This window comes from Manis pentadactyla, chromosome 19 (genome assembly GCF_030020395.1).
Source record: "Manis pentadactyla isolate mManPen7 chromosome 19, mManPen7.hap1, whole genome shotgun sequence".
NCBI lineage: Eukaryota > Metazoa > Chordata > Mammalia > Pholidota > Manidae > Manis > Manis pentadactyla.
In genome coordinates this window covers 10,401,686-10,418,872 of record NC_080037.1, presented here as the reverse complement: position 1 = coordinate 10,418,872, position 17,187 = coordinate 10,401,686, and the positions used below count along the sequence as shown (strand labels likewise).

Genomic DNA, 17,187 nt, shown 5'->3' with positions numbered 1-17,187 from the left:
TCTTTATTCTATAAGACAGGAGCATATATATAACTAGACGAAAGGAAAACCTTCTTGATTATTAGAATCTGGTAAGTCCTGAAATAGATTATTATGCAATATCAAAATGACGTTCTCATCTCTCTGACACTTTAAGTCAGCTACTATCTGAAAACAAGGGATTAGAGAAGATTAACATCAAGATGACCCTCTCTGTTTAAATAGATTTTATGACCTTTAAGCCACGACATGGTAATATTTACTCAGTAAAGTATTATTAGTAACTTCAAATAATTGCTTTTGCCCTTCTGAATACATTTCAAGAATTTAATAAATGTTTACAACTTCCAACCCAATAATAATTCTTAAGGAAATAATTAGATATGCAAAGATTAATAATCAAGTTATTCACTATTTATTTTAGCAAAAGCAAGGAAAATACCTAAATGTCCAATATTAAAGAAATTGTTAAGTGAACACTGGTACATGCATTGGACTATAATTGAACCATTATTAAAAATTGTCTTTTTAAGCAATGGGGGGAAAATGTCTACAAAGAGTTTTTAATTACATGGAATATATACATATTAACATATAGAATATATGTTGTTATAAACATTTATTTGATGTATTATAATGTACATATATAACATATATGATACATTTCATAATACATAAAATTCTTTCCAGCAATTTTTCTGATACTGATATTTATAGGAAAAATGGGAAGAATTCAAAAACACACATCTTACATTTGTGTGACTTAAACAAAAATAGGTTGCCTTGAGGTGTATCCCAACAAGGTGATAGATGCAAAAGAAATATAAATTTCCAGTAAATATCAAAAAACTCACAAAGCTCTTTACCAACAGTCTTTTGAGAAGGCAGCAAAAGGTAAATTACATAGCATACTACACAACAAAACTTTCTAAAAACCTGTGTATATGTATCTTTTCCCTAAGGCTGTCTTCTCACTTCATTTACCCCTTTTCGCCATAAACTCCAAAACTCTTCTCTCTCTTCACCACTCCTGCATCTCCTCTCTTTGCTCCTCCCTTCCCTCTTGTATTCCTCCCCATTGCGGACCAAGCTAGCCAGTTCTTGACTTCTGCCATCTACCTGTTCCTCCTCATTTTAGCAGCACTTTAACAATGACCTGGTAGTTGCAGAACAAGAAAAGGATTTGACACTTGAGGAAGTTTTGGTTCAGCTTTATACTCATATGTCAAGTGTCAAGTAACATTGTTAATTGTAAAACTGACCCAGGGGAAAGTTTTTTTGTGTCTTTTCTTTGAAACTTTGAAAAAGATGAAACTATTAATACAATACTAGAAAACAATAAAGTTTGTTATTAATTAAAAATTAAACAAAAGAAATTTTCTTTATAAAATTTGTATCTATAAAATAGAATCCAAATTTTCATAGATATGAAAGCCAAAAAAAAGGAAACTTACAATGGAAGCAGTTAATAGTCCATAAAATTTATATAGATAGCTGATGAGGAATCAAACTGTCCTTTCAACAGTGGTCCTCCAACTGTCTACTGTGAAGAACTAGTTTTGGTTTTGACCAATCCATTGCAGACTCATACTTTTATAAAATAAAGTAGAATGCAGCCATAATATCAAATGTTATAACATTTCTAAGCTTTTACTCTCAGTTTCCATAAATAATTTTGTTTCAAACCAGTAACAAACAGTTCTCAAACCAGCACTGGTTCTCAGACCACACTCTGAGTAGCTCTGCTTTAAAATATACACTGAAGGGCATTACGATTAGCACACATAATGTAGTGGGGAGGGGACATGGGAAAGACAGTATATACAGAGAAGACAAGTAATGATTCTATAGCATCTTACTATGTTGATGGACAGTGACTGTAATGGGGTATATGGGGGGACTTGATAATAGGGGGAGTCTAGTAACCATATGCTGTTCAAGTAATTGTACATTAACGATACCAAAATAAAAAAAATTTTTAATACACACTGAAAAACATTTAGCCCCAATAAAAATACAATCAAACAAATACGAAAAATAATTTAAATGAAGTGTGCAGAAAACATCATAATATTAAAATGAGAGTAGAATTCACCACAGAATTTTTTTTCACAGAGAAATCATCAGAGTTAGCAAAATTCCATTCAAAATGGCTCTTTTATAAACATGGAATCAAAGCAATTAATGTGAGGCTAAACCATCCCAATGCCTAAATTATATCACACATATTTCTCCTCTGATTTCTGACTTTACTGCTGAGTATATAAAGAATAAGAAATATGTGTCTGTAAGGAAAATCTAATATATTCAAGTTTCGGCATGTTAAACAATCCAAAATGAGAACAGATAATTCAACAATTTTTTATTCTGTTTTAGAATTAATCCTTTATCTTACTTTTAAATACTGGGATACAACCAACTCTAAGAATTCTAATGAGTTGAAATTTAATATTAAAAAAGGAAGCCACTCAATAAAGATCAGACTGGAAAAGATAAAAAAGAAAATCTAATTATTCCTTCCATAAGAAAGGTTGAAAATAGACAAGATATTCCCTGAGATGTACAGCTAATGATGTAACCAATAAATTGAAAATAAAAATGCACTGTAAATGCACTGTGGAGTAGATGAAGGCAGTAAAAATATGGGAGGATTCTATAACATCTAAATCACCAAAGTTGCTTAACAGCCCTGTCAAATCACCCAATACTTCTGTATATTGGTGCAGTCACTATATGGAAAACAGTAGTAAGGTTCCTCAAAAAATTAAAAATAGAAATATCATATGACCCAATAATTCCACTTCTGGGAATTTACCCAAAGAAAATAAAATCACTAATTCAAAATGATACACATACTCTAATGTTTATTGCAGCATTATTTACAACAGATAAGACATGGAAGCAACCTAGTACCCATTGATAGATGAAAAGATAAAGAAGATATGGTAAGTACATATATACAATGTACTATTACTCAGCCATAAAAAAAAAAAGAATGAAATCTTGCCATTTACAACAACACTGATGGACCTAGAGGTTATTATGCTAAGTGAAATAAGTCAGAGAAAGACAAATACTAGATGATTTCACTTAAAGAAGGAATCTAAAAAGCAAAACAAACAAAATAGAAATAGACTCATAGGCACACAGAACAGACTGGTAGTTGCCATGGTAGGGGTGGGAGTAGGGTGTGGGTGAGACACGTGAAGGGAGGAAAAATTGATGAAAATGTTTGCTATCTTGTCCCAGGTGATGGTGACATGAGTGTATACACGTCAAAAATTCATCAAGTTGAACACTAAGATTTGTGCATTTTATTGTATGTACCTCAATTTTTTTAAAAAAGAATGTAAAACTAAAAAGCTAATAGATCCTGCCATTTGCAACAACATGGATAGACCTAGAGGGTATTATGCTCAGTGAAATAAGCCAGGCAGAAAAAGACAAATACCATATGATTTCACTTATTTGTGGAATATAAAAACAAAGTAAAACAGAAGGAACAAAACAGCAGTAGACTCATAGACACTGAGAAGTGACTAGTGGTTACCAAGGGGGATGGCTTGGGGGGGGGACAGGGAAGAGGATAAAGGGGTGCAATAATTTGCAATCATAATATAAGTTGGTCATGGGGACAGCAGTACAGCACGGAGAATACAGTCAACGATTCTGTAACATCTTTCTTTGTGGATAGACAGTAACCACACTAGAAGGGGTGAGGATTTAATAATATGGGTTAACTGTTGAACCACTGTGTTGCATATTTGAAATCAACCTAAGATTGTATATCAACGATACTTCAGTAATTAAAAAGAAACACTAATAAAGAAGAAAAATATAAGTACTTGATTAATCTGAAAGGAAGAATGGAAAAATAAAGGAATAAAGAAGAGATAGGAAAACAGAAAACTCAACTATATCAGAAATTATATTAAATATAAATGAAGTAAATGGTGAACTAGCAGAAAGAGTAATCAGGAAAACAATTCCATTCCCAATTGCATCAAAAAAAATAAAATACCTAGAAATAAACCTAACCAAGGAAGTGAAAGACCTATACCCTGAAAACTACAAGACACTCTTAAGAGAAATTAAAGAGGAGGACACTAATAAATGGAAATTCATCCCATGCTCTTGGCTAGGAAGAACTAATATTGTCAAAATGGCCATCCTGACTAAGGCAATCTGCAGATTCAATGCAATCCCTATCAAAATACCAACAGCATTCTTCAACGAACTGGAACAAATAGTTCTAAAATTCAGATGGAACCACAAAAGACCCCAAATAGCCAAAGCAATCCTGAGAAGGAAGAATAAAGCAGGGGGGATCTCACTTCCCAACTTCAAGCTGTACTACAAAGCCACAGTAATCAAGACAATTTGGTACTGGCACAAGAATAGACCCATAGACCAGTGGAAGAGAATAGAGTCCAGATATTAACCCAAGCATATATGGTCAATTAATATATGAAAAAGGAGCCATGGATATACAGTAGGAAAATGACAGCCTCTTCAACAGCTGGTGTTGGCAAAACTGGACAGCTACATGTAAGAGAATGAAACTGGATTACTGTCTAACCCCATACACAAAAGTAAACTCGAAATGGATCAAAGACCTGAATGTAAGTCATGAAACCATAAAACTCTTAGAAAAAAACATAGGCAAAAATCTCTTGGACATAAACATGAGTAACTGCTTCATGAACATATCTCCCCGGGCAAGGGAAACAAAAGCAAAAATGAACAAGTGGGACTATATCAAACTAAAAAGCTTCAGTACAGCAAAGGACACCATCAGTAGAACAAAAAGGCATCCTACAGTATGGGAGAATATATTCATAAATGACATATCCGATAAGAAGTTGACATCCAAACTATATAAAGAGCTCACACACCTCAACAAACAAAAAGCAAATAATCCAATTAAAAAATGCACAGAGAATCTAAACAGACACTTCTCCACAGAAGAAATTCAGATGGCCAACAGGCACATGAAAAGATGCTCAACATCGCTAATCATCAGAGAAATATAAATTAAAAACCACAATAAGATATCAGCTCACATCAGTTAGGATGGCCACCATCCAAAAGACAACAACAAATGTTGGTGAGGATGTGGAGAAAGGGGAACTTCCTACACTGCTGGTTGGAATGTAAACTAGTTCAACCACTGTGGAAAGCAGTACGGAAGTTCCTCAAAAAACTAAAAATAGAAATACCATTTGACCCAGGAATTCCACTCCTAGGAATTTACCCAAAGAATGTAGGAGCCCAGTTTGAAAAAGACATATGCACCCCTATGTTTATTGCAGCACTATTTACAATAGCCAAGAAATGGAAGCAACCTAAGTGTCCATCAGTAGATGAATGGATAAAGAAGAGGTGGTACATATACACAATGGAATATTATTCAGCCATAAGAAGAATACAAATCCTACCATTTGCAACAACATGGATGGAGCCGGAGGGTATTATGCTCAGTGAAATAAGCCAGGTGGAGAAAGACAAGTACCAAATGATTTAACTCATCTGTGGAGTATAAGAACAAAGGAAAAACTGAAGGAACAAAACGGCAGCAGACTCACAGAACCCAAGAATGGATTAACAGTTACCAAAGGGAAAGGGACTGAGGAGGATGGGTGGGACGGGAGGGATAAAGGGAAAAAGGGGCATTACTATTAGCACACATAATGTGGGGTAGGGACACGGGGAAGGCAGTATAACACAGAGAAGACAAGTAGTGATTCTATAGCATCTTACTACGCTGATGGACAGTGACTGTAATGGGGTGTGTGGTGGGGACTTGATAATGGGGGAAGTCTAGTAACCATAATGTTGCTCATGTAATTGTACATTAATGATATACCCCACCAAAAAAAAAAAATATATATATATATATATATATACAATCTAAATAAGAGGCAAGGATGTTCAGAGTAGGTTTTCTTAAAACTCTATGCTATTTATAGGAGATATACTTTAAATATAAAGACACAAAAAAAGGTTGAAAGCAAAAGGGTATAAACACTTATACCATTTACTAATATCACACACAAAGTAGGCTTTAAAGCAAGAAAGTAAAGATAAAAAAGAACATTTCATGCTAAATGAGTCAACTGAACAGAAAGACATAATAATTCTAAATTTGTATGCACCTGATAACACAGCTTAAATACATAAAACAAAAGTTGACAAGAAAGAAAAAAAAGGGAAGAAAGTCTTAATAGTACTTGGAGATTTTAACAAATGTCAATCACTAATATAACAGCAAACAAAGAAATCAGTAAGGACATAAAGGAGCTGAGCAACATAATTAAAACTTGATCTTACAGACATATGTAGAATATTATACTTGACCTAACTGACATATTTAGAACATCCACAAAATACATATTCTTTCTAAAGGGGCATGAAACAGACCATATACTAAACAAGTTGCAACAATTTTCAAAGGTCAGGAGTCATACAGAATATGTTCTTTGACCATAATGGAATTAAACTAGAAATCAATCAAGCAATTTAACCATAAAGATCCTCAAATGTTTGGAAATGAAGCAATGCATCTCTAAATAATCCATCGGTGAAAGAAATCATACTGGAAATTAGAATACTTAAAGATGAGTGAAAACAAGAATATGATACATTAAAACTTGCAGAATGCAGCTAAAGCAATGCTTAGAGGGAAAGTTATAACCTTAAATGTATCTATTAGAAAAGAGTTTGAAAATCTTGCAAGGAGATAGAAAAGAACAAATCAAACACAGCTAAATTTTAGGAAAGAAATAATAAAAACAAATCAATGAAACAGAAAATACAAATACAAAAAAGTCAAGAAAGATGAAAGTTGGTTCTTTGAAAATATTAGCAAAATTGATAAACTTCTAGCCAAACTTATTAACAAAGACACCAATTTCCATCAAAAATAAAAAGACCTTATTAAAAATCTTAAAAGACATCCAAAAGTATATGCATAATTCATATGTATATCTCTATATAAGTTGTACACATTAAACATGTTTATTTTATTTGCCAATAAAAAGAAAAACACACACACACACACACACAAAAAAAAAAAAAGACATCCAAAAGTACACATATTATAAACAAGTTTTTTTCAATAAATTTGACAATTAGAGAAAACATACAAATTCACTGAAAAATACAACTTATCCAAACTGAAACAAAAAGAAACAGGAAACTCTGAATAGTCCCATAATTAAATAATTTAATCTGTAATTCAAAAGCCTTCAACGAAGAAAACTCCAGGCCTAGATAGCTTCCATAGTGAATTCTTACAAAACATTTAAGAAAGAAAGAATACCAGTCTTATACAGTCTTCCAGAAAAGACAATAATGGAAAACTTCCCAACTCATTTCGTAGGGCCAATACAACCTTCATACCAACATACAAAAAAGACATGATGAGAAAGTAAAACTAAAGCCAGTATCTCTCATAAACCTTAAAAAATGACCTTAAACAAAATAACAGCCTGAAATAATATATTAAGTAATGGAATCCAAAATACACAGAAAGTCTAATGCATCATGACCAAAGAGGTTTATCCCAGAAACACAAGTTTCCTTGAACATTCAAAACCTAAAAAGATCTCTTGAACATAAACATGAGCAATTTCTTCCTGGACACATCACCTTGGGCAAGGGAAACAAAATAAAAAATGAATAAGTGGGACTACATCAAACTAAAAAGCTTCTGTACAGCAAAGCACACCTTCAGCAGAAAAAAAAGACAAGCTACAGTAGGGGAATATATGGGGTTAACATTCAAAATATATAAAGAACTCATATCCCTTAACACCCAAAAAACTTATAATCCAATTAAAAATTGGGTTTAGGACATGTACAGACATTTTTCCAAAGAAGAAATACAGATGGCCAACAGGCACATGAAAAGATGCTCCAAATCACTAATCATCAGGGAAATGCAAATCGAAACACAATGAGATATCACCTCACACCAGTCAGAATGGCCACTAACCAAAAGAAAAGAAGTAACAAGTTGGTGAGGTTGTGGAGAAAAAGGAACCCTCCTACACTGTTGGTAGGAATGTCAATTGGTGCAGCCACTGTGAAAAGCAGTATGGAGGTTCCTCAAAAAACTAAAAATAGAAATACCATACAACCCAGTAATTTCACTTCTAGGAATTTACCTGAAGAAAACAAAATTCCTGACTTGAAAAGATATATGTACCCCTATATTTATTGCCACATTATTTACAGCAGCCAAAAAATGGAGGCAATCAAGTGGCCATCAATAGATGAATGGATAAAGAGGTGGTACATACACATAATGGAGTATTATTCGGCCATAACAAAGAAAGAAATCCTGCCATTTGCAACAGCATGAATGGACCTAGAGAGTATTATGCTTAGTGAAATAAGCGAGGCAGAGAAAGACAAATACCCTACAATTCACTTGCTTGTGGAATATAAAAACAAAAATGAATAAAATAGCAGTAGATTCATAGACACTGAGAAGTAACTGGTGGTTACCATGGGTGGGGAGGGACTGGGGTGGCTGGTAGGGAGGGTGAGGGTGGATAAAAGGGCACAAAATTTCTCAGTCATGATATAAGTCAGTCATGCGGATGGTACTACAGCACAGAGATTAAAGCTAATGATTCTCTAACATCTTCCTATGTTGAAAGTAATTGCTCTGGGTGGGTGAGGATTTAATAATATCGGTAACTGTTGAACCACTGTGTTGTATGATTGAGACCAATATAAAACTGTATATCAACGATACTTCAATTAAAAAAAAAAACATCAATGTATATTATTAGACATATGAACCTAAAAATATTTTACATATTTTAAAAAGCTAACCTTTTCAAACAATATTGCCTCTCTCTCACTTACCAACTTTACATTTCCCTGTATGGCCCCGGAAGATGACTGGTTAGCCAGAGACAGGTAAGATTCCTCAAGGGAGGAACAACCTAAGACAGGCACAGTCGCAGGGGGGCCATCGGGTGAGAAATTGGGGATCAACAGAGGTGAGGCTTAGAACTTCACCCCCCCGTTTTGAGAGAAAGCTTCTGCATCCGTGGATGTTTTGTTGCCCTTGTCTAGCTTGGATTAACACTTAGTCTACAGGCACACACCTGATCATCTACATTTGCTCTCTTACAACACTAAACTATGTTTTCTACCTTTATCCTGCATCTACCTACCACTTCAGCATTTTATTAAAAATAATAATAATAATAATGATAATAATAAGGGAGAAATGTGGGATTCACATATAAATCAAGTATAAAAATCAAATGAATATTCATATTTGACCTGATTGTTTATAGTTTATAATGCGTGATCAAAACCGAAAGTTTCTGTGATGACTACCCTTGTACTGTTCACCATGTAAGAACTTATTCACTACGTAAGAATTTGTTCACCATGTAGAAAAAAATATATATATATATTTTACATATTTAAAATATTTATAGGTAAAATTGATAGGTAAAATTTATAGGTAAAAGGAAGCATAGACAAATCCATAACTAAAGTTGGAAACTTCAATATTCGTTTCTCAATAATTGATAAAATAGATTTAAAAAAAGAGTAAAAACAGAGACCTGAATAATGCTATCAAGCAACTTGACCTAAATGACATTTATAGAACAATGAACCTCAATATAACAGAATATATATTCTTTTCAAATACATGGGGAAGAGCTACCAATAAAGATCATATTAGGCCACAAAATAAGCCTCAGTAAAAATAAAAGGATGGAAATCATACAAAGTATGATCTGAACTCAAGGGAATTAAATTAGAAATCAGTAACAGGAAGCTGGAGAATCTCCAAATATTTCAAAATGAAACAACACACTTCTAAATAACCCAAAATATTATTAAATCAAATCCAGCAATACATAAAAAGGATAATGTATCATGATCAAAACGGGTAGTTTACTCCAGAAATGCAAGATTTCTTTGAAATTTGGAAATCAATCAATATAACTCATCATACCAACAGACTGAAAGCAAAAACAAAAACAAAAGATAATCTCAATAGATGCAGAAAACGCTTTTCACAAAATCCAGTGTTAATTCATGATAAAAACTCTCAACAACTAGGAATGGTAGACAACTTCCTCAAGCTGATAAACAAGAGCTATAAACAACCTACAGCTTAATGATGAAAGAGTGAATGCATTTCCCCTAAGAGATCAAAGACAAAGAAAAGATGCCTGCTCTCACCACTTCAAGAGTGTACTTAAGGTCCTAGCCAGTGTACAGTAGGTGGGACTGAGGGGTGGGAAGGAGAGAAAAATGAAGAAAAGATATACAAATTGGAAAGGAAGAGTGAAACTATTCACAGATGTCACAATTATGTAAGAAATCTCGAAAGAATCTACAAAAAAGTATATAAAACTAGTAAGTGAATTTATAGCAAGGTCACAAGATATACCAATACACCAAAATCAACTATATTTATACATAATAGTAATGAACAATTGGAAGTTGAAAGAAAAATAGGTATTAGCACAGATCTAAGAAAATATGTGAAAAATTTATGTTAAAAATATATTAAATATTGCTGAGAGAAATTTTAAAATACCTTCATAAATACAGACATATCTTGTTCATGGATTAGACCAAATATTGCTAAAATGGCAACTGTCCCAAATTAATCCACAGATTCAGTACCAATCAATACTCCAGCAGTTATTTGTAAAAAAAAAAAAAAAAATGACAAACCAATTCTAAAATGTGTATGGAAATACAAAGGACCTATAATAGCCCAATGATCTTGTTAAAAAAATGAACAAAGGTAGAAGGCTCACTGATTTAAAGACTTTTATAAAGGTTTGGTAATCAAGACTATGTGATACTAGTGAAAGGTTAGACACATAAATCAGTGGAACAGTCCAGAAAGACCCATACAAATATGGCCAAGTGATTTTTTTTAAATAGATGCAAACATAATTTAATGGAGAAAGAAATCTCTTCAATAGTGCTGAAGTAACTGGACATTCATATACAAAAAAGAATTTCACATATACATCACGCACTACACAAATATTAACTCACACTGGATCATATACCTACACATAGTATGTAAAACTAGACAACATTTAAAGAACAGAGAAAAAAAAGTTTTGTGACCTTGGATTAGGCAAAAAGTTCCTTCCTTGATAGGACACCAGAAGCATAATCCATAAAAGTAAAACCTGAAGTGACTCCCCATGGCTAATGTTAAAATAATCAGCACAAAATAATAATGACAGTGTTGCACTATAAGTCAAATAATAAAATAGATATCCATATTCTCACTGTTGTCCACTCTCATATGAAAACTGAATAAATACACAGCGGACAAAGGACAGATTTTCTTTACAAAAAACTTTCATTTAATAAATACTGAAGATCAACTATACTTCAATAAATAAATAAAATGCAAAAAAAAATGTATAAGGAATGAGAGAAATAGAAAATCACCATTAGAACAACACAGTAACAATTGCTGGAGGTGATCCACCAATGGATGCTGAAATTAGTGCACAGAAGTTTGAGGAGAAACAGGACATATGCATAGTTTCAAAGTGTTTCCTGTAAGATATATAGAAATTACAAAAGGAATAGGCAAACAGCAGAATAATGAACAAGTATTTCACCAAAAAAGATCTACGCTAACAAACACATGAAAACATGCTCTAGATCATTATTCATTAGGGAAATCCAAGTTAAAGCCACAAAGAAATACACCTATCAGAATGGATAAAATTAAAAATTCTGACAGCTGCTGGCAAGGATGTGTATCAATTGTAAATCTCATACATTGCTGGTGAGAAGTAAATGGTACAGCCCCTTTTTGAAAACATACATTTACCTTATGGTAGCAACTGCCACTCCTAGTCATTTACACAAGAAAAATGAAAACTTATGCCTATCAAAGAACTACATGTAAATGCTTAGAGCAGTTTTAGCCATAACAGACAAAAACTGGAAACAACTCTAATGCTCACCAACTGAACAGATAAACAAATCTGGTACAGCTATGCCGCAGAATATTACTCAGTAATGAAAAGGAACATGACTGAATCTCAAAAGCATTATGCTCAGTGAAAGATAACAGATGCAAAAGGCTGCATGCTGAATGACACTGTATATATAACACTGTGGAAAATGCAAAATTGTAAGGACAGAAATGAAATCAGCAGTTGCAAAAGGTTGAGAATGGAGGACTTCAAAGTGGAATGAGGGAGCTTTCGGGGTAAGAGAAATGTTCCATATACAGACTGTGGTGGCACACAGTTACACAACCACATATATTTTTCAAAACTCACTAGATAAATTTTATTATATTTCAATAAAGTTGACATTAAAAATCAATGGGGGCTCTCTTCTCCCCTCCTGGCATGAGCCAGGAGCTCTATTTTCTCACTTTATTTCTAAATAAAAGCCTGTACCTTGCTCTCCTAAAAAAAATAATAATAAAAAAATAAAAATCAATGGTACTCCACATTAACAGAATAAAGGAGAAAAACCATATGATCATCATAACAGAGATAAAAAAATTTTTGACAAAATTCAATGTATGATAAAACTCTCAGGAAAGTACAAAAATAATTTCCTTAATCTGACACCACAATTTATGAAAAGCCTACAACTATCATCATACATAACGGAAGAATACTGAACACTTTCCCCCAAGTTCAGAAACAAGACATAGATGTCATTATCACTGCTTCTCACCCACACAGTAATGGAGGTCTAGGATTTGCAATAAGACAAAAAATTCATAGGTGTTCACTTTAAAACCGCTTCTTAAGCTGAATAAAGAAGTCTTTACTCACTTGTTTGTACGTGTTGTAATTCACAATAAAAAATACGTTTCAAAAAAATTTTAAGGAGCCCTAACCAGGTAATATAGCAATTTTACCCCATGAAAATTAAGTGTATATATTCACCAAAAGATCAACAGGAGAATGTTCATGCTGACACCATCAAGAGTGGCCTACTACTGGAAAATTCTCCAAATGCCCATTAGGAGTTGAATGAATAAAGAAAATGTTGAATATTCAAATAACAAAATACTATACAGCAATGACAATGACCAATCTACAAGTATATGCAACAATATGCATCAATTTAATAAACAATGTTGAGTGGAAATGGAAAAATGCAGCCACAAAACATGTATGTATGATTCCATTCATATAAAGTACAAAATAGGTGAACCAATCTATATTGCTAGAAATCAGGATAATGTTTACCAGTGGGTGGGGTGCTGGTAATAATCAACTGAAAGGGAGGACTTCTGACTATTGGTAATATTTTATTTCTTGATCTGGTTGCTGGTTACCTGTTGGTGGTGTAGTCAATTTTTGAAAATTCAGTGACCTGAGTATCTTTGGACCTATGTGCAGTTTTTGGCACATACTTTAATAAAGAGGGATTTTAATAGAAAGAAAAAAGAAAGCCTACCCATTGGAATGAAGAGTCCACCATCCTCTACCTCTTCCTCAGCTTGGTGTGCTAGAGTCCTGAGTGGCTTTTCTTGAGGAGAGGCACAAACATCTGGCTGAGATGTATTCTTAGGCTGGGATCCTGGTTTTGCAGAATGGCTGCCTGATGGCAGTGAAGGCATCTCCCCTCCACAAAACATTTGAGGTTTTCCTGGGAGAAATCACAAATATTACTCCATACTTTGCTCATTCTCAATTATACTCTGTTAGAGACATAAGCATCTTATTATAAAATCCTTTTTAGTTAATAACTTCATTAATGATGCATATACTATTATCAGCATTCCTCTCACAGTGTCCTAAGAAAAAATACTAAAATCAAAGCTAAGATCCAATACTCATCTGTAATGTCAGGGAGTAAACTATATAATTGCTAAGGTCTTTCTAGTTCTAATACATGCTGTGCACTTTCTTCCTATGGAAAAATCAGATTCATAATTGTAGGGTGAGGGGTATATGCCCAATAACAAAAGGACATTTTATAAAGATGAACATTAACAACACATTCAATTAACTATAAATTATATACATTATAAAATGCCCTAAACTTTGACTCTGTCAATCAATTTCACAGAGCATTAGAGAAAAAATCACCATGAGATTATAAATACAGTTTTACAGTTTATTAAACAACTTTCTCCTTTCTCAGCTCAACTTACTTTAGTGAGTGCTATCTCTTGGGGGTGGGGAGGCATTAGAAAGGCAAAGAAACATTCATTCAACTTCAAAAGTAAGCATTAGAATCAAGTTATCATGGGAAAAATAATACATAGGCTTGTGTATACACAAAATATCTATAGAATATACACAAAGAATTGTTAAACAGTGATTGCTTCTGAGAACTTGGTAACAAGAGAACAGAGTGAAAGGGTACCTAACTTTTCATTGTGTACTTTCCATGTTTATGAATTTCTTCCATGTTTGCATATTACATAGTAAAAATTTTTTTTCAAAAAGTTATCAAGTTCTCAGATTCAAAAAGACAAATACACTCCTATGTTTATTGCAGCACTATTTACAATAGCCAAGAAATGGAAGCAACCTAAGTGTCCATCAACAGATGAATGGAAAAAGAAGATGTGGTACATATGCACAATGGAATACTATTCAGCCATAAGAAAGAAAGAAATCCTACCATTTGCAAGAACATAGATGGAGCTAGAGGGTATTATGCTCAGTGAAATAAGTCAGGCAGAGTAAGACAAATACCAAATGATTTCCCTCATTTGTGGAGTAAACAATGAAGGAAAACTGAAGGAACAAAATAGAAGCAGACTCACAGACACCAAAAAGGGACTAGTGGTTACCAAAGGGGAGGGGTGGGGGAGGATGAGTGGGGAAAGAGGGAGAAGGGGATTATCGGGTATCATGATTGGTGCACATGGTGTGTGTGTGGAGTCACGGGGAAGACAGTGTAGCTCAGAGAAGACAAACAGAGGCTCTGTGGTACCTTACTACACTGATGGACAGTGACTGAGTGGGGTATGGGGGGGGACTCGATAATGGGGATGAATATAATAACCCCACCGGTTTTCTCGTGAAACCTTCGTAAGAGTATATATCAATGATACTGTAATAAAAAAAAAAAAGCTATTGAGTTATTTGGCACTGAGCTCCATGAAAAATATTTAGCCTTTACACTTTACTGAACTGCTATCTCATCAACATTAGCAGTTTCAACCAGCATAAACATGATTTTAAATCGGACAACCTACCAGCAAAGGAAAAAAGCCTTAATTTTAAAATAAAGCATGAATGAATCCTTAATGGTATTCAGTCTCTAACTTACTTCCTTTACTTCTGGAGCCCATGATTACTTCACAGTATCAAAAAAGCCTGAAGGCTTTGGCTTTAACTGTACAAGAAATTGAATCCTAAAACCTTCAAATCAAAAGTTCCTCCCAGCCAAATTTCTTTTAAGAGGGAACTTCAGTCAATAGTACATGATTTTCTCATTTAATCAACAATCTTTAATAATTTTTAGAATGATGTCTAACATTTTAAAAACTGAACTGACACAAATGACTTTTTTAAACAATCTAAGCAAAATATAGCAACTCACTTTGGTAGGTAGAGCTTCCATCGACACTTTTACTACTTAAAACATATTTGGAACTACTCTAAAACTGCCCCTACAGTTTATCAACTACACCGACTCTAGAGAAAATGTCCCTTTTCTCTGCAACCCTTTTTCTCTGACCCTATTACATTGCTTCTCAATTTAATTCCCCTCTCAAAGGACCTCTTAGGACCCCACTCTTCCTTTCCTCTATCAATGTGTTAGATGCTGAAAGACCTTAGAAAGAAAAAGTGAGGAGGGTGAGAGACAGAGAAGGAAAGGCCTTACTTCAGAGCATTATCTGTAACTTGTTTACTGCCTAAGAACTCTAAGTCGATAACATGAAAATAATTAGCTGATAACTGTACCAACCAATTATAAGCTGAAATCAGCCTAAATTAATCATTTTTAGAAGGCAAAGAAAAAAAAGAGTAAAAGTAGGAATTAGGGTATGTAAATCAATTTTAAAAGAACCATTAAAATTCCACTGGAGGCAGCAGACTCAGAGACTCCAAGAAGGAACTAGTGGTTACCAAAGGGGAGGGGTGTGGGAGGGCTGGTGGGGAGGGAGGGAGAAGGGGATTGAGGGGTATTATGTTTTAGTACACATGGTGTGGGGGATCACGGGGAAAACAGTGTAGCATAGAGAAGGCACATAGTGGATCTGTTACATCTTACTATACCTATGGACAGTGCCTGCATTGGGGTATGGGTGGGGACTTGATAATATGGGTAAATGTAGTAACCACATTGTTTTTTCATGTGAAACTTTCATAAGAGTGTATATCAATCATACCTTATAAAAAATTTTTTTAAAAATTCCACTGAAATAGACTGCAATGGGGTATGGAGGAGGGGGACTCGATAATATGGGTGAATGTAGTAACCATATTGGTTTTCATGTGAAATCTTCATAAAAGTGTATATCGATGATACCGTAATAATAAAAAAAATTCCACTGGAATAAATACCAGTACAGAGAAAGGTTTTAATCACTAGCACCTGCAGTCTAGAAACATGACTTAGCAGTGTTATCATGACTTAACAGTGTAACAATTGTAAAAGTGTATATCATATGCTGATTAAGGAGCACCCCCCCACCTTATCCACACAGAATATGTTCCAAGACCCCCATGGATGCCTGAAAAGGCGGATAGTACCAAACCCTATATATATTATGTTTTTTCCTATACATACATACCTATGATAGTTTTATAGGTTAGGCACAGAAGGACATTAACAATAAATAATAAAACAGAACAACGACGTAGCAGTAAGCTACCACAGACCTTCTGACATATTGTCAGCATAATCTGCTTCACAGCTGACCGCAAGTAACTGAAACCACAGGAAGGGAAACTGCAGATAAGGGGGGACGACTACACTTCAAGTTAACCCAGATTTTTTTCTACATCATCCTAATCAGGAAACTAAAATGTTACTTAAAATAAAACAAAACAACAAAAAGAATATGCACTAGATTTTAATAGTAATTACTCTGCATAGTAAGATTATGGATGATTTTCTTTAAACTTTTCAGTAATTTCCAAAATGATATATATGAATTTTCAATCTTCATCTTTCTTCCATTCTGTTTTGTATGCTACATTTCTATTTAGCAAAAGAAAAAAAAAAAAAAAGTCACTTGGAGAAAAA

The 17,187-nt window shown here is 33.8% G+C and overlaps 1 protein-coding gene across 10 annotated transcripts in view; it reads right to left on the bottom strand.

The window, feature by feature from the left end:
- Positions 1–17,187, bottom strand: part of LOC118930679 (GON-4-like protein) — a 72,204-nt gene that overhangs the window by 51,590 nt on the left and 3,427 nt on the right. For all 10 annotated transcript variants that reach the window (XR_005032145.2, XR_008994923.1, XM_057495021.1 and 7 more), the window contains one exon: positions 13,432–13,623. Coding sequence is in view for 8 of the 10 variants with exons in the window: in XM_057495018.1 (XP_057351001.1) it covers positions 13,432–13,623 (192 nt within the window). In the remaining 2 variants the exon portion in view is untranslated. The remainder of the gene's footprint in view (positions 1–13,431; positions 13,624–17,187) is intronic.